Source organism: Chaetomium globosum, genomic scaffold (genome assembly GCF_000143365.1).
Source record: "Chaetomium globosum CBS 148.51 scaffold_6 genomic scaffold, whole genome shotgun sequence".
Taxonomy (NCBI): Eukaryota; Fungi; Ascomycota; class Sordariomycetes; order Sordariales; family Chaetomiaceae; genus Chaetomium; species Chaetomium globosum.
Genome location: NT_165981.1, coordinates 2,732,517 through 2,751,105, shown reverse-complemented (window position 1 = coordinate 2,751,105; position 18,589 = coordinate 2,732,517). Strand labels below are relative to the sequence as shown.

General features: G+C 55.2%; 8 protein-coding genes across 8 annotated transcripts in view; 5 read left to right on the top strand and 3 right to left on the bottom strand.

The window, feature by feature from the left end:
- Positions 1 to 353: 353 nt before the first annotated feature.
- Positions 354 to 2,247, bottom strand: CHGG_09208 (uncharacterized protein; the record flags this gene model as incomplete). The annotated part of the gene is made up of 3 exons (XM_001227134.1): positions 354 to 812; positions 873 to 1,989; positions 2,234 to 2,247. The coding sequence occupies 3 exons, from the start codon at positions 2,245 to 2,247 to the stop codon at positions 354 to 356; spliced, it is 1,590 nt and encodes a 529-aa protein (XP_001227135.1).
- Positions 2,248 to 2,977: 730 nt separating this feature from the next.
- On the top strand, positions 2,978 to 5,727 carry CHGG_09207 (uncharacterized protein; the record flags this gene model as incomplete). Its single annotated transcript, XM_001227133.1, has 3 exons — positions 2,978 to 3,275; positions 3,438 to 4,289; positions 4,355 to 5,727. 3 exons carry the CDS (start codon positions 2,978 to 2,980, stop codon positions 5,725 to 5,727), a joined length of 2,523 nt encoding a protein of 840 aa, XP_001227134.1.
- A 1,162-nt stretch (positions 5,728 to 6,889) lies between these two features.
- On the top strand, positions 6,890 to 9,260 carry CHGG_09206 (uncharacterized protein; the record flags this gene model as incomplete). The annotated part of the gene is made up of 6 exons (XM_001227132.1): positions 6,890 to 7,021; positions 7,082 to 7,101; positions 7,249 to 7,301; positions 7,362 to 7,639; positions 7,702 to 9,067; positions 9,124 to 9,260. 6 exons carry the CDS (start codon positions 6,890 to 6,892, stop codon positions 9,258 to 9,260), a joined length of 1,986 nt encoding a protein of 661 aa, XP_001227133.1.
- An 800-nt stretch (positions 9,261 to 10,060) lies between these two features.
- Positions 10,061 to 10,648, bottom strand: CHGG_09205 (uncharacterized protein; the record flags this gene model as incomplete). Its single annotated transcript, XM_001227131.1, has 1 exon — positions 10,061 to 10,648. One exon carries the CDS (start codon positions 10,646 to 10,648, stop codon positions 10,061 to 10,063), a length of 588 nt encoding a protein of 195 aa, XP_001227132.1.
- A 1,687-nt stretch (positions 10,649 to 12,335) lies between these two features.
- CHGG_09204 (uncharacterized protein) lies at positions 12,336 to 13,709 on the top strand (the record flags this gene model as incomplete). The annotated part of the gene is made up of 3 exons (XM_001227130.1): positions 12,336 to 13,114; positions 13,251 to 13,302; positions 13,638 to 13,709. The coding sequence occupies 3 exons, from the start codon at positions 12,336 to 12,338 to the stop codon at positions 13,707 to 13,709; spliced, it is 903 nt and encodes a 300-aa protein (XP_001227131.1).
- Positions 13,710 to 14,401: 692 nt separating this feature from the next.
- On the top strand, positions 14,402 to 15,070 carry CHGG_09203 (uncharacterized protein; the record flags this gene model as incomplete). The annotated part of the gene is made up of 4 exons (XM_001227129.1): positions 14,402 to 14,433; positions 14,494 to 14,511; positions 14,620 to 14,629; positions 14,828 to 15,070. The coding sequence occupies 4 exons, from the start codon at positions 14,402 to 14,404 to the stop codon at positions 15,068 to 15,070; spliced, it is 303 nt and encodes a 100-aa protein (XP_001227130.1).
- Positions 15,071 to 15,859: 789 nt separating this feature from the next.
- On the bottom strand, positions 15,860 to 17,321 carry CHGG_09202 (uncharacterized protein; the record flags this gene model as incomplete). The annotated part of the gene is made up of 4 exons (XM_001227128.1): positions 15,860 to 15,923; positions 15,982 to 16,988; positions 17,079 to 17,182; positions 17,285 to 17,321. 4 exons carry the CDS (start codon positions 17,319 to 17,321, stop codon positions 15,860 to 15,862), a joined length of 1,212 nt encoding a protein of 403 aa, XP_001227129.1.
- Positions 17,322 to 18,474: 1,153 nt separating this feature from the next.
- Positions 18,475 to 18,589, top strand: part of CHGG_09201 (uncharacterized protein) — a gene marked incomplete at both ends in the record, with an annotated part of 439 nt that continues 324 nt past the window's right edge. The window contains one exon of the mRNA XM_001227127.1: positions 18,475 to 18,583. Coding sequence (XP_001227128.1) covers positions 18,475 to 18,583 — 109 coding nt within the window. The remainder of the gene's footprint in view (positions 18,584 to 18,589) is intronic.

The window sequence follows — 18,589 nt, the reverse complement described above, 5'->3', positions numbered from 1 at the left end:
ACACTAAAACGAAATACCTTTAATGGCGCGCGATGTAGCTAGCAAGCGGTGTGCTTTTCTGGACCAGATAGGTTTCCGCCCTCTTGGACAGAGAAGCCTGGCTGTCCTGGAGGAAGTCAAAAGTGCTTCTTTTCTCTCCTCTCACGTCTATGCTCTCCTTTGTCAACCGTATGCCCTATTTGTTTTGTGCACTGAAAGCGCCGTTATGCGGATAAGTCTACGTCACATATGGGGGCCGGAGTGCATCATTCTGATCTCATACATTCATTCATGCATGTATCAACGCCCACAGATAGGTATCTAGCTATCCCGGGACGGATATCCCTGTCCAAAGACCCTTTCTATGTCTACCCCTAGAAGTCGTCCTCGCCTGACCCAGAGATAATAACATTATTCACCTTGAGCACCATACGGCAGAGCTGGGTAGCCAACATGAGCTGCTGCTTCTTGCCGATCAGCGGGTCAATCACAAACGCCTCCTTCATGTTGTTGGACCCGCGGCTCATGCAGTCAACACCCAGACGGCCGCGGCCGGCGGCGTCGTTGACCTGTTGGCTCTTGACCTCGGCAAGGGTGGCGATCGGGTTCAGACCGCTGTTCTCGGCTAGGGCCATGGGAATAGAGTCGAGAGCCTCGGAAAACGCACGCATCGCGTATTGCTCCAGACCAGGAGTCTTGACGGCAGCGTCCTCGACTGCCAGACTGCAGGCAATCTCGGCTGAGCCGCCGCCGTAAACGACGCGGTTGTCGCGGACCAGGTTGCGGACCACGCAAAGGGCGTCGTGGAGGGAGCGCTTAGCCTCGTCGATAATCTAAGTAAAGTTAGATAACTAAGCAATTTCGATAACTTGCAGGCGGGGTTGGAAACTCACCATCTTGTTGCTCCCCCTAACAAAGACGGTGACGGCCCGCGTGTTGGCACACTCCTCGATGACCAGCATCTTCTCTCTTGTTGTCCCAAAGGTCATCTCTCGGACGATACCCGCCGTTCCAAGTTTCTCGGATTTTAGGTCCTCGAACCGAGGAACAATCCGGCCGTTGGTCGCAATTGCGATGAGTTCGATCTCCGGGCCGCCCACCCACCTTACCGCGGGAAGATCGTTCTGGAGAAGAAGATGGTTGGCTTCGTCATCGAAACCCCACTGGCAGATGGCCAGGTTCGCACCGGCATCCTTTATTTGCTGGATCATCTCGATGAACTTCTCACGCTCGTAGGTTTGCAGCTTCTTAAACTCCTCCACGCTGTTGATCTCGAGCTTGTGCTTCGTCTTGGGCTTGGGCGGCTCGAAGGCGCACGTTAGGATGGCGATCTTGGCGTCCCGCACCTCGGAGGGCATCTGAGGGTGTGAGAAGTCCTTGTCGATAATCACGCCCTTTACAAGGATGGAATCCTCGAGAGCACCGCCCATCTTACCATCCACCTTGATCAACTCAAAGTCGACATCCTTGCGCTCCAAGTCGGCAACGGAGAGGACGGCATCCACAGCAATGTTGGCGAACTGGTCATGGGCCTTCGAGACGATCTTGCTCCCCAGGCTTGTCCTTGCTACCTTCACTAGGTTCTCCGTCTTCTCCTTGCTAAACTCGATCACGTCGGAAATTTTGTCGAGCTCCGCCACGGCGATGTCGCAGGCCTGGTCGTACCCGTCGGCAATTCGGATGGGGTGGATCCCCTTATCGATGAGCTCGGCCGCCTGTTCCAAGAGAGCACCGGCCAAAACAACCACACCCGTTGTCCCGTCACCGATTTCGTCGTCTTGTGACTTAGAGAGCTCTACCAACAACTTCGCGACGTGGTTCGTAACCTCCATCTGCTGCAGAATGGTGGCGCCATCGTTTGTTACTGTGATATCGCCGTCGGGGGAAATGAGGATCTTGTCGAGGCCACGGGGGCCTAATGAGGTCTTGACGATGTTGGCAACGGTACGGGCGGCGAGAATGTGGGACTTGACGGCCTCGTTGCCGTACTGGCGCTTCTTCTTGCCCTGGCTATAGGAGGGGTCAGCGGGGGAGGGTAGGGGTGCGAGGGTTGGGATGCGACCGACTCTCTCACAACGATGAACGGCCGACCTTGCTCGTCCTGTATCACGGAGGCTGCAGCATCGACTAGTTAGCAAGCCACCCGAGTCCCGGCGGGACATGTTGTCGCATACCGTTCGCCAAATCCAAGTCTAAGGAGGGGTCCGCGTGTCAGCTCTCCGGTATTGCAGTCGATGCGGGGGTCAGAGGGGACGCACTCATTGCCATTTTTGCAGCTGATGTTTATCCGTGAGTCGCAAAAAACTTGTACGAGACAAAGATGGATGGAGCTTCAGGGTTCGAAGTCCAAATTATCGTCGAGGAAACAGGCACCAGGGATCCGCTTAAAGCTAGGCACTATTTGCTCCTTACCTCCAAAGCTCAAAAAATTGAGGCACCACGCCCACTGGCTTCAGGCGGACCACGGCAGAATCTAAGTCCGGCACTGTGCTGTGGTTGGTTTATGGCGGCTGACCCGCACGCTGCCCCGCGATTTAGGCTTTCACCGCCTTAACCTGATGGAGTCATTCGAGGCCACGATGGTGGGGTCAACATGGCACAACCACCTATGCCCTGGCAATGCCCCGCGACAACACAACACCAAGGTCCGGCATCGTGATCCCTACCTAACTAGAGGGACAGCCTAGGTTCCAATTGCCGAATATTTCAACCAAATCATGAATTTTTAGGTTGGACTTTGCAGCAATATTTATCCGTTGCTACGTCTTAAGAGTTGCTAGTCAATCGCCGATTTGGAGTTGCAGAAAGTGTCCCCAGGTTAGTGTGTCGCCACGCTTCTTAGAGGTTCTTCTCCTTTTATGTTGCGCATGTACTTACTTAGTAAACTCGCAGCTCACATTTCAGTAACCGCACCGCCCAACATATTCAACCATCAAACATCAACCCATACCCCACTCTTCACAGCAACCCTCTTCTGCGTCATCATCAAACCGCCAACATGTCTCGTCATCAGTACATTCGCAACCTTGATTACGAGGATGCCGTGGACGAGTACGAGGGTTATTCGGAAGAAGAGAATGATGAGCTCAGCCCAGAAGACCGGGCGCTCATGAACCAAGGTACCGCCGATGTCCAGGCGGCCCTCGGCGTTGAGGTTTCCAAGGTTACGGTTGCCCAGATCGAGGAGGCCTTGTGGCATTACTATTACGACGTTGACAAATCGGTTGCCTATCTCATTTCAAAATTTGTCAACCCGCGTCCAAAAGCGACCAAACCAGCAGTACAACCACCTAATGGTAAGTCTGTCACTTGTGTAATTGATACCGCAACAGCCGGCCTCCCCCTTGAACTTGGCATTCCATCGCACTGGGCGGCGAAGTATCTGGACCTGACAGACACCGGCCTCTCAGCATTGCAGACAAATTCTCCGAACTCGGTAGCATGGCACCAAAACATAGGTCATCAATCAAATACCAGAGCCCTTCCTATTTCCACACCTGTATCCTTCGAACACGGAACGTGGACTTCACACTTCTTCCACGATATGCCGTGGGGCAATATTCCAAAGCACAGAGAGACAACTTTCATTGCGCCACCAAAACGTCGTGGTGGCCTGCTCGGCGGATCAGGTGTGCCACCAAAGATGTCCAAGCTTCAAGCTCTCGCTGCCGCGCGCAAAAAAAAAGCCGAGGAAAAGAAGGCCATCGAGGAGAAGGCGGAACAAACGCGGATGCAGGTGGAAGACCTCTCAATGGAGCCCACGCCAGCTCGGAAGGAGAACGTGCCCATGGCTGGCCCATCCAACAAGCGTCTCAAAACTTCGGAGTCCATTGTCCATGGTACCATGCCCCTGTTAGGCCCCGAGATATCACACCAGTCGGGCGTGATGACGGAAGTACCAGGCGAAGGACCGCTACTGGGCCAGGGCCTCTTTGGCGGTCGACCTAGCTCCTCTACTCCGGACGCACCAGGAGATGAGCGAAAAGCCATTATGGCCGAACCATCCGCATTTGCTCAACTGCTCTGTTGGAATCCACCCACCTCCCGCACATCGAATGGTTTGGAAAGCGAACCTTTATACGGGTTTGGGTGTGGATATGGGGCGGACAACAAGGGAAATCCACCGACAAAACCCTTGGACCCTACCGACTGGTTCGACGTCCGCAAGCGGAGGCGGGATGATTCGGGTGACTTCGACGAGGAGGTCATCCTATACCCGAACCTGCCTCAGTCTGTTCGAGATACTTTCGCTCAGCCCAGTCCGGATGACGTTGTTCTCGCGGCCCAAGCCAAGGCCAAATCGATGAAAGGTTCGCTCTTGATGAGCAAGCGCTAACATGGACACTAATAGTCGATATAGCTGGACCTAAGACAGCTGCAGCCCAGTCTAAGAAGAAGGGTACGGCATCCACAGATGCTGCCACAACTGGCATGGATGGGTTGAGGATCAGCGATGCGCCACTTCCCAAGAGCCGAAATCTCGATGTCCTCTCGGAATTGGAAAAGAGCAAGCCCAAGAAGAGTGCTAGTTTTGTGGTGGTCGGGCACGTAGACGCTGGGAAGAGTACCATGATGGGCCGGCTACTACTCGACCTCAAGGTGGTCGACCAGCGCACAATCGACAAACTCCAGAAGGAGGCGAAAACTGAAGGAAAAGGTTCCTTTGGCCTCGCCTGGGTCCTAGATCAACGGCCGGAAGAACGCAGCAGGGGAATAACCATGGACATCGCCACTCGACGATTCGAAACAGAACACACAGCTTTTACGATCCTCGACGCACCGGGCCACGCGGAATACATTTATAACATGATCGCTGGTGCTAGCCAGGCCGACTTTGCCATTTTGGTTATCGACGCCAGCATCGACGCCTTCGAATCCGGGCTAAAGGGGCAGACAAGGGAGCATTCTTTGTTGATTCGCAGCATGGGAGTATCGCGCATCATCGTGGCCGTCAACAAGCTGGACACAGTTGCATGGTCCCAGGAGAGGTTCAGTGAGATCAAGGACCAGATGTCTGGCTTCCTGTCCACGGCAAACTTTCAGCACAAGAACATGGCTTTCGTCCCCGTTTCCGGTCTGAACGGTGACAACCTGGTTCACAGATCCCCTGATCCGGCCGCATCATGGTACACCGGCCCCACGCTAGTGGAAGAGTTGGAGAACTCAGAGCCAAGCGCGCGGGCGCTAGCCAAACCGTTGCGGATGACTGTTTTTGAGGTGTACCGCACCATGCAGAGCCCGGTAACGGTTTCGGGGCGGATCGAGGCGGGATCTGTGCAAATGGGCGATGCACTTCTCGTTCAACCGAGCGGACAAAAGGCATACGTCAAGTCGATCCTTGCCAACGAGGCTCCAGTTGACTGGGCGGTCGCTGGTCAAAACGTCGTGCTCCACCTCAGCCATATCGATCCCATCCACGTCAGGGACGGAGACATCATCTGCGATCCGGCGAAACCAGTTCCGAAGGCAGACACGTTCAAAATGAAGGCGCTGGCTTTTGACATCTTGATGCCCATGCCGGTAGAAGTTCACAGGGGCCGGCTGAACCAAGCCGGCAAGATTGAGACTATCTCAGCTCTCTTGGATAAGGCCTCGGGGTCGGTAGTCAAGAAAAACCCCAAAATTGTCAAGCCCGCCATGGTAGCGAGGATTGTGGTCAAGCTGGAGTCGCAGGTGCCGCTGGAGCCGGGGCAGAGAGTGGTTTTGAGGAGTGGCGGACAGACGGTGGCTGCAGGGTTGTTAGAATAGAGGTGGTTACGAGAAATGAGGCTCTTCGGCAATATGTGTCTGTACCTTACTTAAGAGAGCGTGGGGTAAAGAGTGCAACATGCATCACAGAACCCGGCACCGGCTTTGCTTCAACTGGTCCCACTTCTGATGTTCGTTTGTGGCCATGGCTTACAAGTACACTACACTACGTTTGAGACCTGCAGAAGTCATTGATAAATTGACATGTGTCATTTTCTCCTGCTTCTCTTCCGTTCCACCGCCGAAGTTCTCTGTGTCGTTCTTGACGATGAAACACTGTCTGTCCTTCGGGAGGTGGAACGCCACTGGGCAGACACTCCATGGCCTTGTTGAAAAAGGCCACTCTGGCACAAACAGGGGGTTGAGTGCCACTCCGGCGACCCGCCCTGTGGGCAATCACCTGCGGGGCAAGCCCACCGCATTCCCGCCGTTTGCTTGTCCCCGATTTGGAGATGGAAACCAGTAGAAATCCGATCGCTGGAGCGGATCGTGTCACGCAAAGAACAAAAGGCATTGAATTGGCAATACTCGTACTCGAGCTGCTGTAGTCGAAGTGCTGATAAAGTTCCATAAAGAATCAGGATTTTCTCAAGTCCTAAAATAATGGTGAGTTAAACATCGGTCGTTTGTAGTGAGGGAGAGCTGAGTAAAAGGTGCAAGCTGTTCTCCATGTTCAATGGTCATGCAGATCTCCAAGCGCCAGGGGTAACATGTACCAACTACCGCTAGCCTTGTTAAATTTGCGGTCAATTGAGACGCTGAGTTGGTTGTTGTACTTCGTCTGTCCCACGCGGTGGGGCCATTGAGTTGCCCCAATTCAGAAGGCGGCGAATGGGCCAGTGCGGAAGCGCGAGGTGGCTTAAGCCAGGATAAGGACAGATTTCCGGTTGCCCCAAAAAAATAAAGAGCCAACCTTCAAAAGGCTGAACTTGCTTCCGTTTGCTTCCCTCTCCCGTTTCACCAACCACCTCACTCGACGACGCCGGAATCTTCGAGTTCCTATTCATCATCTTCCTGACCACTAGCCCGGTAGGAACGGTTCGAGAAGGGCGCTCTCTCTCTTCTCCCGGCTTCACTTCTAACACCCTTTTACACCGCCTGCAAGCAGTAGCGCAAAGAGGGTTGTCGTTTATTTTCTTCTTTCTACCACACAGCTTTCGACATGGAGAGTCGATCGCGGAGCTGGGCCCTCGGCCTGAGCTTCATTGGGTTCTTTGCCCTCCTTTTCTCTCTGGGCTTCGTCCAGCAAGTCAAGGCGGATGATGTCTCTGAGTATGGCACCGTCATTGGTATTGTAGGTTCACCCTAGAACATCCTGGGAACTATTGCAAACGAAACTAACACAACTAAACAGGATCTGGGCACCACCTACTCGTAAGTTGCCTCAATCTCGAATTTCGATTTTACCGCCATCTACGCGATTCGGCTCGGTGGGGGTGTCGTCGATTGAGGACACGGTGTCAAGGATGGCGGAGGGGTGGGGCACACATGGACAAGGGACAAACGGCTAACAGCTATTAGGTGTGTGGGTGTGATGCAAAAGGGCAAGGTCGAGATTCTCGTCAACGATCAAGGTGCGTTGAGGATTATGGGCATTTTCAGCCTGGGAACCCACAGCTGACAATCTACCCCAGGAAACCGTATCACCCCCTCTTATGTCGCCTTCACCGAGGATGAGAGACTCGTCGGAGACGCCGCCAAGAACCAGGCCGCATCGAACCCGTTCAAGACCATCTACGACATCAAGCGTCTGATCGGCCGCAAGTTCTCGGAGAAGGACGTCCAGAGCGATATCAAGCACTTCCCCTACAAGGTTGTCGCCAAGGATGAGAAGCCGGTTGTCAAGGTTGAGATTGACGGCACTGATAAGACCTTCACCCCCGAGGAGATCTCCGCCATGGTTCTCGGCAAGGTACGTTGGCTTGCTAATCGCACGACTTGACCCATTTGAAACAGTTCCTAACAACCGAACAGATGAAGGAGACCGCCGAGGCCTACCTTGGCAAGAAGGTCACCCACGCCGTCGTTACCGTCCCCGCCTACTTCAACGACAACCAGCGCCAGGCCACCAAGGATGCCGGCATGATCGCTGGTCTCAACGTTCTCCGTATCGTCAACGAGCCCACCGCCGCCGCTATCGCCTACGGCCTTGACAAGACCCAGGGTGAGCGCCAGATCATCGTCTACGACCTTGGTGGTGGTACTTTTGATGTCTCCCTCCTGTCTATCGACCAGGGTGTGTTCGAGGTCCTGGCCACCGCCGGTGATACCCACCTTGGTGGTGAGGATTTCGACCAGCGCCTCATCAGCCACTTCGCCAAGACCTTCAACAAGAAGCACAGCGTCGATGTGAGCACCGACGCCAAGGCCATGGGCAAGCTCAAGCGTGAGGCCGAGAAGGCGAAGCGCACCCTGTCGAGCCAGATGTCCACTCGCATTGAGATCGAGGCCTTCTTCCAGGGCAAGGACTTCAGCGAGACCCTGACTCGCGCCAAGTTCGAGGAGATCAACGGTGACCTTTTCCGCAAGACCCTGAAGCCTGTCGAGCAGGTTCTCAAGGATGCCAAGGTCAGCAAGAGCGAGGTTGACGACATCGTCCTCGTTGGTGGCTCCACCCGTATTCCCAAGGTCCAGGCCCTCATTGAGGAGTTCTTCGGCAAGGCGGCGAGCAAGGGTATCAACCCGGATGAGGCTGTCGCTTTCGGTGCCGCCGTCCAGGCTGGTGTGCTGAGCGGTGAGGAGGGCACTGAGGACATCGTCCTCATGGATGTCAACCCGCTTACCCTCGGTATCGAGACGACTGGCGGTGTCATGACCAAGCTCATCCCCCGTAACACCCCCATCCCCACCCGTAAGAGCCAGATCTTCTCGACCGCCGCCGACAACCAGCCCGTGGTCCTGATCCAGGTCTACGAGGGTGAGCGCTCCATGACCAAGGACAACAACATCCTCGGCAAGTTCGAGCTTACCGGCATCCCCCCCGCTCCCCGCGGCGTTCCCCAGATCGAGGTCTCTTTCGAGCTCGACGCCAACGGAATCCTCAAGGTCTCTGCCCACGACAAGGGCACCGGCAAGGGCGAGTCCATCACCATCACCAACGACAAGGGCCGTCTCACCCAGGAGGAGATCGACCGTATGGTTGCCGAGGCTGAGAAGTACGCCGAGGAGGACAAGGCTACCCGTGAGCGCATTGAGGCTCGCAACGGCCTTGAGAACTACGCCTTCAGCCTGAAGAACCAGGTCAACGATGAGGAGGGCATGGGCAGTAAGATCTCTGAGGACGACAAGGAGACCATCCTTGACGCCGTCAAAGAGGCCCAGGACTGGCTTGAGGAGAACGGTAAGCTTACTCCCTTTTTCTGCTTTGCCAGTGACAAAATGCTAACTCGAACACAGCCGCTACTGCCTCCGCCGAGGACTTTGAGGAGCAGAAGGAGAAGCTCAGCAACGTGGCGTACCCGATCACGAGCAAGCTCTACTCGGGCGGTGAAACCGGTGGCGAAGATGAGCCTGACTCGCACGACGAGCTTTAATTACCTCGCTCGTATTAGTATCATAGAGATTCCCCCCGTTTTTTGTTTTGATGGCATAAAAAATGAAGCCTACCCGGGTTTGGGGTTGGGTTTGCTTACCCTTTTGGTCTTGGGCCCTTTGCCGGTGTCTGCGTTTGGTCAACGGCAGGTGGGGATGCATATTGGTAGTGTGATGATGACGGGCGTTGTATGTTGCGAAGGCTTGTACAAGTATCAGTTGAGTCGCGAGTTGTGACAATGCATAGAACCCTTTGATCAATAACTGCCTAGCTGCTTTGTAGTGTTATATTAGCCAGCTTGAAAAGGGGTGTGGTGGGTACCACAACAACCAAACAACGGGTTGTTGTTTCCCTCTGGTGAGAACCTTTTGACTACTCCTCTCCCTCCTGATCGGATAGAGGTGCCCCCAGAGGGCAGATAGTTGTAGAAATCCATCTGCCGTTTGACGGCGGGTGCTAGTAGTAATGAGTGTAACCACAGCAAGAGTCTTCTCTCGCCACGGCTGTGAAGTCTCCGATTAGCACTCCCGGAGGTGCTGCGTGTAGCCAGCCCAGGAAAACAAAAACGATGCAACAGAAAAAAGCAATGATCAGCAAGAGAAACAGGCTGACATGACTACTGGCATATATCCAGTGTAGTAAACAAACAGACGCCTAGGAAACAAACCCGCCATTCTCACTTGTTACCATGCTCACTCGCACCTTGAAGCGTCCCCAGATCACCCTTCCTCATCACCCATCACCAATTTGCTAACGTAAGTAGTCCACACCACAAAAGAGCGTACCATCAACCAAAGCCTCTCAAAACCTCGGCAGCCCGGACGCGTCCCAATTGTCGTTCGACAGCGACGCCTCAGCCAAGACCGCCAGCAAACCACTCGGGTCGCCGTTCCGCGCGAACAGGGCATCCGCTTCCTTTTTCATCCTGCGCAGACGCTCGATCTGCTGCTGCCGCGGCTGGGCACCACGGCTGTTATTTCCATCCTCCGACCCCGTGTGCCAGGGTTTCTTCTCCCCAAGGCGAGGGTTTTCCTCCGCTGATGCCATCTCCGCCGGCTCGGAGAAGACAACGCTGGAGTTGGAGGCCGTGTCCCCTGCCAGCGACGGCTCCGATGGGGGTTCCGAGGCCGTGTCCTCCTGTTCCGGCGTGTGGGGTCCGTAGACGGGGTATTCCAGCGCGGCTGGGGACCGCGACTCCTTCCGGTGGGCCAGATCCAAAAAGGCCGCCGGCTGGGCTAGATCCATAGGGGGTACCGGCTGGGAGAGTGGTAGCGGTTTTGTTCCGCCGTAGGGGGGCCTGAGGGCGGGATTCCACCGGGGCGGCGGGATTTGGCGTCCTAGGAAGGGGCGGGCTGGCCGTTGCTGGAGGCGCTGGACCGCCTTCTGCATGTTGTTGGCCCAGCCGATGCCGTCGCTGAAGCTTAGGTGGTCCGGGGCGGTGTCTGTGACAACGCGGTGCCGGGTTACGAACTTGGGGTGGTGCGAGCCAGGAAAGGTCCAGACCAGTTCAATGAAGCAGTCGCCGGCGGCTGCCCATTGTTTTAAAACCTCCACAGGGGAGTCTAGTAGTAAAGCCAAAAGGTGGACCGAGATGGTATGAGTATGTCCGGGCTCGTGGTTTAGAGGTGTCACGATATAGCCTAGGGACTGGGCGGCCACGCCTGGCTTTCCGTAGACAGATACCGAGTAGAGGCATATTTTCTTCTGGTATCGTCGCCTGTCGTGTGTTAGAAATGATGGCTCTTATTACGAGTGTGTTGGGGGGTGGGGGGGGGGCAAACCGTGGTCGGGTTAGACAGTGGCTCTGAGTTTAGACCATGCTCTGGCATTTTTGGCAGTTCACAGTCTTATTCATGGGATGAAGTCGGTCACGGGTTGGCATCAAGTGCATTGGCGAAGGCTATCTGAGTCCTTACTCTTTAGGTCGCTACAAAGGGTACTTTATATTCTCGAGAAACGAGAGATCTGGAATACATGTCTTGTCTCGCGACAAGGCTGCGGGTATTTCTCCCTTTGATTGGGCGTATTCTGATTAAGTCGGCTCAATTTCAGGTTCCATCCTATATCATGGCCGTCTCGTTTTGGCATTTGTACTTTTGCCCTATTCTGGGAACTTTGGGCGGGGCTGGTCCAGGGTGGTGTGTGGGCTCTCCTCTTGACAGGTTCAACGTTGGTCATCTCAAGGGGGACAACTGAACCATATCTGCAGGTTACCTGCACCCTTCTGGCTTGGGTTCCTCCGGCAGGAGTCGGGCCATTGGAAATGGGCACTTTCACCGACTTCCAGAGTTCTCCGCGTGCGTTTGCATTTCCCTTTCGGGGATTTGTATATGATCACAGCCAAACGAACCCCATTATCCCACCTAGTAACTTGATCCACGTCTCTCAGTGGCGTGAATAAACTTCCAAATACCTCTTCGAGCTAAGGCAGGCTCTCAGTTCAGCTCAAGCCACCACCATGCCAAGTCTCCCAAGAGCCGCTCCACGCCCGGGTACTGCGGGTTTGACTGTCCAAAGCAGAAGGTTGGAAGGTGAGAGCGAAACGGCACGTCGCCTTGTCTGGTTGCCTTACATACTCGGTAGCATATACTTTGCGGTACGCGGATTGCATGGAGCATATTATAAGCTGATATGGTCCGCTTCTTTGCCTGTGGTCCCCGAGTCCCCCCCTCCCCTTGTGTGGCCCGCTTCGGGACCAGTCCACCAACACCCCCCTTCTCGCTCTGCCTCTCAATCGCGGGTTTACAAAGTGTGGTCAAGGACCCAGCCTTGGATCTCAAACCTTTCTTCAGATCCTGAACTCTTATTCGCTAGTCGCAGCACTGCTGGGTCAACATTGCATCCGAGGGCGGCTGAGTCTTCACAGAAACGTCGCCATAAACTTGCGAGGCGTTCTAATACACTCCTTCTTTCCACCCAGGCTGGGCGAGCTAGGTTCGTTTCTTCCTATAAAAGCACTTTTCCAGCACAACCCTAACTTTGCCTCTAACATATTCACCCAGGCTCTAAACGGCTTGTGCCTTCATGTTCATGAAAACGTATCGTCGAACGATACCCGAAGGGCCCATCTCCCATCATGAATGACCACCCATATCGGTGGCCCCTCAGCCAACAGGGAACGAGAAGGCCCTCATTTGACCCACCCCGTGTCGACACAAACAATCTCGGGCACAATGAGTTCATGTGGCCGGTCTCGGTCATGGTGGCTCATGGAGATCAGGCCTACCTCCAGGCCCTATTCAGTGGTGACTGGCCCGACGCCTTCATCCACGCCAAGTTTGTCGAGGACGCCCGGCTTCCCACCGACGAGTACGTGCGGCCGTATCAGACACCGATGGGCCACATCATCTGCACTCGAGCCATCAAGGCCTTGGTCAGGCCTGAAGGCTTGGTCGATTTCGAAACCATTCTTCTTCCAATTTTGGAAGAAGAAGTCTACCCATACGACAACATGGCCATCATCATGGGCCAACCCCAGGTCGAATTCTTCATGGGTCCCGATTGGCCCGGCATCGAACCCCTCCAGCCCCTGCCGAGGCCGGACTTCTCCTCTCCTCGCCACTCCCTTACGTTTCCCGGCGCCCCGGCGATGTACGGTCCCACGATGACGGGGGACTTTCACAACAACACGCTGCTGCCCGCCTGGCCGTCGTACCCGGCTTACACGCCGAACCAGACCCAAGTCAACTTCTCTCAGGTCGGCGGCCACTATACGTTTGCCTCCGCCGCCATGGCGGGCGGACTCTCTCGGGAGGATCAAACCAGAATGTGGGTCGATAATTACTACAACGGCAACACCGGCAGCGGCAGCAATGAGAACGGTGTCGATGACAGCGGGAACAATGTCCCATCCTGGTATGTGATGCCCCCAGCAGTGGTTGTGACTACCATATGCAACCTCATTTCATGTCGTACCTGACGTTAACCCCCCCTTGGCAGGGACTTGGTCGACGGATGATTGCATGCATGCATGACATGACATGACATGCAGGGGTGGGGAACTCAGGGGCAGATGGAGGCTAGGGCGAATGGAGACCAGTGAGGTGAGTGTATTGTTGTTGTTGCCGGGCCTATCAACTTTGGCTGTGAAACCAAGGCCGCTAACTAACCACTTTACTCGTCAGTATTTCGACCAACCAACCTGTTCACACCGGTTGGTTGCGAATGAGCCCTGATGGGGGTGTTTCCTTTCACTCGACGCAGAAATGGCCAAGTCGGCCAAGCCGTCGAGTGTGTTGATGGGAGGATACTTTTCGTTGTTTTTTTTATCTACAGGGAATACGGAATACGGAGACGACTCCCTGGATCCTATACGCGCTGATGCAAGAAAGACTCGAGCTCGCGCGACTCACACAGAATGCTCTGATCTCTTTAACAGTCAAGACTGCGGGCGTTTGTTGTTTGGATGAATCTTGAGCGCCAGATCCAGATTGGAGTCTCCGCCCACTAGATGTATGTTTGACTTTATTACGACGTTACGACTGCTTCAGAACTTCACGAATCAATGTCAGCTCTGGTTGTGTTTATTGTTGTCGGGTTTTGTGCCGGCATTCAGTTAACTGCGAGATCATTGAGTATTTGTCATGATGGAGTTATGTTGTTGTTTGTTGGAATAGCTTCAACTTGGGCGATGTTGAAATGCAGGGTTGATTGATTGTGGGGGGGGGCAGATAAACAACAACAAAAAACAAAAAAAAAAAAAAAAAAAAAAAAAAAAAAAAAAAAAAAAGCGGCAAAAAACAGAAGAAAAGCAAAAGCGGCATCGTTAAAAAGAGCAAAAGCTTACCGTCCAGCCCCCCGAGGGGAGGTGGCCGGCTACGAAACCCCGGGCAGGTTTACGCCGCGGTCTGAGCGGGCGTCCCCGCTCAGAAAAACCCCAAGACAGTGTCCCGGCTGGAACCCGCTACCTCCACGTAGGAGGGGGGTGAGGCTGTCCTGGGAGAGCCACCGCCGGTTAATACCACTTGGAAAAACCGTCGACTTTGGCGGTGGCTCTGTTGAAAAAGAGGGTGCTGGATCGAATATATATACCCTGAGCAGGTATGTGCGGGTGTCCGGGCGGCCCATGCACGACCTACGCTTTGACACGAGGCCTGTTGCCTGCCTGTTCCATGAGCAGCCATCAAGGGGTGCCTGTCCATCATGGAAGCCGAGCGGGAAGCTGGAGTAGATAGGTAGGCAAGCTTTGGGGAACTGTGACAGGTTTGTCTAAGATATTATACTCTCGATATTAGGATGAAAGATCATTATAAGTATGTTATCTCATTTCCATTACAACTTTCAACACACTCAAATGGCTAATCTTAGATGTTCAGTGAATACTAGTATTGATCCCCTACACTGGTACATATAAGTGATAGCAGAACAACTGTAAGTTATGCTGTTCATCTAGCTGAATGCCTGCCTCCCACAACCCTCCACCGTACCTCTCAGTATCTGCCCGTTAGTACCTGAGTTTGTCCAGCATTTGAGGAAACAGTCATTCCTTTTTGTCATTCCCACTCCCCAATCCTCTCACCCACACACTCACCCACCCACATCGCAAACCCAACCCCGACTACCTCACAGGACAGCAACAGGGACAGGCAAGCACATCACGCACCATGTGCACCCATAACATCTTGCTGTATTGCGGGTGCGGCTGCTATCACAGCCACGGGGTCACCCGCTGTTCCACGGCAGCGCTCCAGGGCCGGAACTGCGACCGCCGGCTCTGGGCCAGCACCTTCGCCGGGTATAGCAACGGTTGGTGCGAGCAGTGCCTACTGCCGACGCCGCCGGATACCCCGCCTGCGTAGGATTGTAGGGTAGAGGTGTATATAATTGGAGGGTAGATGGAATAAATCAGTCATATACCTCAACTGGTAGCGCTGTTTCCGCCGTGACGTGATGATGATTGTGAGGTGACGACGAGATGAGATGCGGCGTGTCTTACAATATTTCTAGAGGACATTGCCATGTTGTTACTGCCTAACGGCAATAGGAAATGAATGGAGAGTCTAAAGTTCCCGCATCGAGGTGTAGATTAATCAACGTCAACCGTGCCGCCATGTTGTCGGCCGTCTACGGGACGGCCCGAGGAGTAGGTGGCAATACTGCCGTGCCACCGATCAGCCACACCCCGACATAATTGAATCTGCAGGAGATCGGCCGGCTCCAAATCCCTGGGAACTTTGGATGACACACACTTGCGGCGGGGACCAAGCAGGATGGATTCAGGATGCTACTATACGGCACGGAAACGGTGAGACCCCCTGCTCCGACATCGTCTTTGGAACTACCGAACGCTCAGCAACATCTCCTTCACCCAGCTACAGCAAATAAACTCGAATAGCCCTTGGTAAAAACTAAAGAAAACTCCTTGTCTCGCCCAACGCCATACAGGGAATGGGGGAAACATCCAACGCAAACCCAGCACAAAAACCATCTCCGTCGTCCAAAACCATTCTCGCCGCCCAAACGGGACGATGTGCCATGCCTCTGGGGCTCCTCTAAGCAATATCTTAGTCTCTCTTCACCTTCCCTCCAGCAGCCAAATGGAATATTGTGTCCTCACGGCCCTCTCGTCGCCAGATGTGTTGGTAATATGGCCACCGAGCATCACTCCTTCATCTTCACGTAGTTGCTGGGGAATATCCCGTGCCTCGTCCCGATCATGCCCGTCCTGTCGTCGAGAGTTAGCGTAAATCATGTCAGTGCCACCTCCAGGAAAGTAGACATACCACCAGTCGTTGTCACTCTCGGTCTTTTTCAGTACGGTAATGACATCCCCCTTCTTAAACGCCAGATCGCCCGGCTGATCCGCCTCAAACGTAAACAGCGCGACCGCCTCGTTCTTCTTCAACAAGGCCTCCTTGCTGGCGTAATTCGGCTTCGGTGCGGCCGGCCGGCCGGGACCCACCTTCTTCTCCGCCGCATCGTTGACCCCCGCCCCCGCTCCGGCACTGTAGCTATCGTGGAAGGTATTGGATCTCGACCCCTGGCCGAACGCCCGCGGCTGCGGGTCGTAGACGTCGTCCTGCCACGTCGTTGACCGCTTCGGCCGCCCGAACTCGTCGTGACCCTGTCCATTCGCCGCGCCGCCGTACCCACCATCCCGCTGCTCGCCCTCCCGGTATCCGGGCCCGGTGTTGTTCCCCCACACCACGTTATCCCGGTTGTCGTCGTATACGGGGATGTCGTTGTACATGCTCTCGTCCGCCGCCGCGGGGCCCATGCCGCGGAAGGCGCGCGAGTTGAGGATGCTCAGCAACGGCGCCGCCGCATGGGGTGGGCGCTCGCTGCCGGACAGCAGCTCCTTCGCCGAGATCGGGCGCCCGTAGAGCTTCGCGTTGGCCTCCTTGCGCTCGATGATAGCGGAGCCCTCGAGAGACACGCCCGCGAACAGGCCCTTGGTTTTGGAGTAGCTGAAGATGCCGGCGACGCTGCGCAGGGAGGCGGCGCCCGCGGCTTCGGCGTTGCGGCCGACCGGCCCCGCGGCGAGGGACACGTTGCCGCCGAGTGTGAGCGAGCCCGACTGTGAGAAGGTCTTGACGGCGCTCGCGTCATTGAGGATGAAGACGAAGTCGGTCAGTTCGAACCCAATTTGCCCGCCGAAGCCCGCGCCACCCGTCATGATGGCCGTCGGCGCGCTCCATGACCCGTCCGGTAGCCGCGCCACCACCAACCCACTGCCAAAGCGGGCCGATCCGAGAAAGCCCGCTTTGAATACTGTGAGAATTGCGAGGCCCTAGATAGAAGACGGGGTTAGTGTGAGGGAGGCATGATGCGCGCATGAGGAAAGGTGGGGGAGGGGAAGGAGGAGAAGGCGGTTCCTTACCTTGGCGCCAGCGAGTACGGACGGTGGAATGACTTTGTCGGGGCTGAAGGCTTGTCGCGGGTCAATGAAGGAGGTTAGGATCTTGCCGCACTTTTTGCATTCCGCTATCTTCAGTGTCAGCAAACCAGGGCGACGAGTGACCACCATGGACACGAATGTGTCTATCGCGCAAACCGGTTGGCGCGGAACGGCCGGGAGCAACTTACACGCCATAGACGAAGGAAGGGGATTGTTGATACCCATGGCTGCTGGGTGGGCAGGTGCGCTGTCGAAGATTTAAAAAAGAACTCCAGAAGAAGTCCTGGGTGGAAAGTCTGTTGGACGTTTATCAGGGTCGGCAAGTCGCGTGGTGGTTCGGAGTGGACAGCTGGAGGCAGCACAGAAGGATCAGGAAGAATGTGGGGTTCGTAGGTCGGGTCCGAGTTATTCGCGGTTGCCCTTGGCTCTCAAAAGATCCGATTAACCGGCTTGGCTGGTAAAACCGGGGCGCACGAGGATTTGATGTTGTCGACGGCAAGTCTATTACATCGGGGAGGGGCGGCCGTCAGTGTGATAAAGAAAAAAAGAAGGCTGCGCCGCGCGTCGTAGTGGCGGCTGTGAGGGTCGCATGGCAGGCAGTCCGAGAGGCGGGAGGTTCCCCGCAGCAAGCAAGTCACAAGGCGCCAATGGAAACATTACAGTTGCGAAAACTTGGAGGGAAGGAGTCGGAAAATGGAATTCGTACTCTTGTCTCACTGATTGAATTGGCGCATTTGGACTTAACTGAAGGCTGGGGTAGTATACAAACTTGCGCCCTCGATGCTGCACCGATCATCCGAGTTGAGGTGAGTTGAAGATACATTCCCTTATTGTTGAAGACCGGAAGGACCGAATGGACGACTCCAACCCCACATCCCCAAGTTCTCCAGCCACGAGCTGACGTCAAGGCCAGCCGTCGCCGCATTGTGGCTGAGCGGTATCATTGCCAAGGCCGGCATGGCTGGCTGGGCCAGCGCCGCCAACCCCTTTCGCGGCCTCGGAGTCGCAGACGACCACTTCCCGACAAAAAGCAGCTATTCCCAACCTTTCACCAAACGGAACCCCCAATAACGCCAGCTGTTGCTACAACAAACCCAACATCTTCATATCGCCGCGTTTCGGTTCTTACAGCCTCTCACAATCCACCCGTGCATCGAACCAAATCCGAAACACCGTCCCCCAGAACACCGCCGGCCGCGACCAACCAAACCCCAACCGAAAGAACCGATCGTGGCCTCCAGAGTCACTAACCACGCGCAATCACCACCCGACTGAGCCCCAACCGAAGGCCATAAAACCAAGCCCTTCTAGCCAAGCGGAGAAAAAAACGAACCCCCTTAGCAACACCACCACTACCACCACCCCCACCACCGCCAAAATGTCGGAAGCCTTCGAGCGCGAGCGCCAGAACAACGCCCGCCTAGACGAGCTCTCAGCCAAGGTCTCGGCCCTGCGCGGCGTGACCATCGACATCTACGACTCGGCGCGTTCGC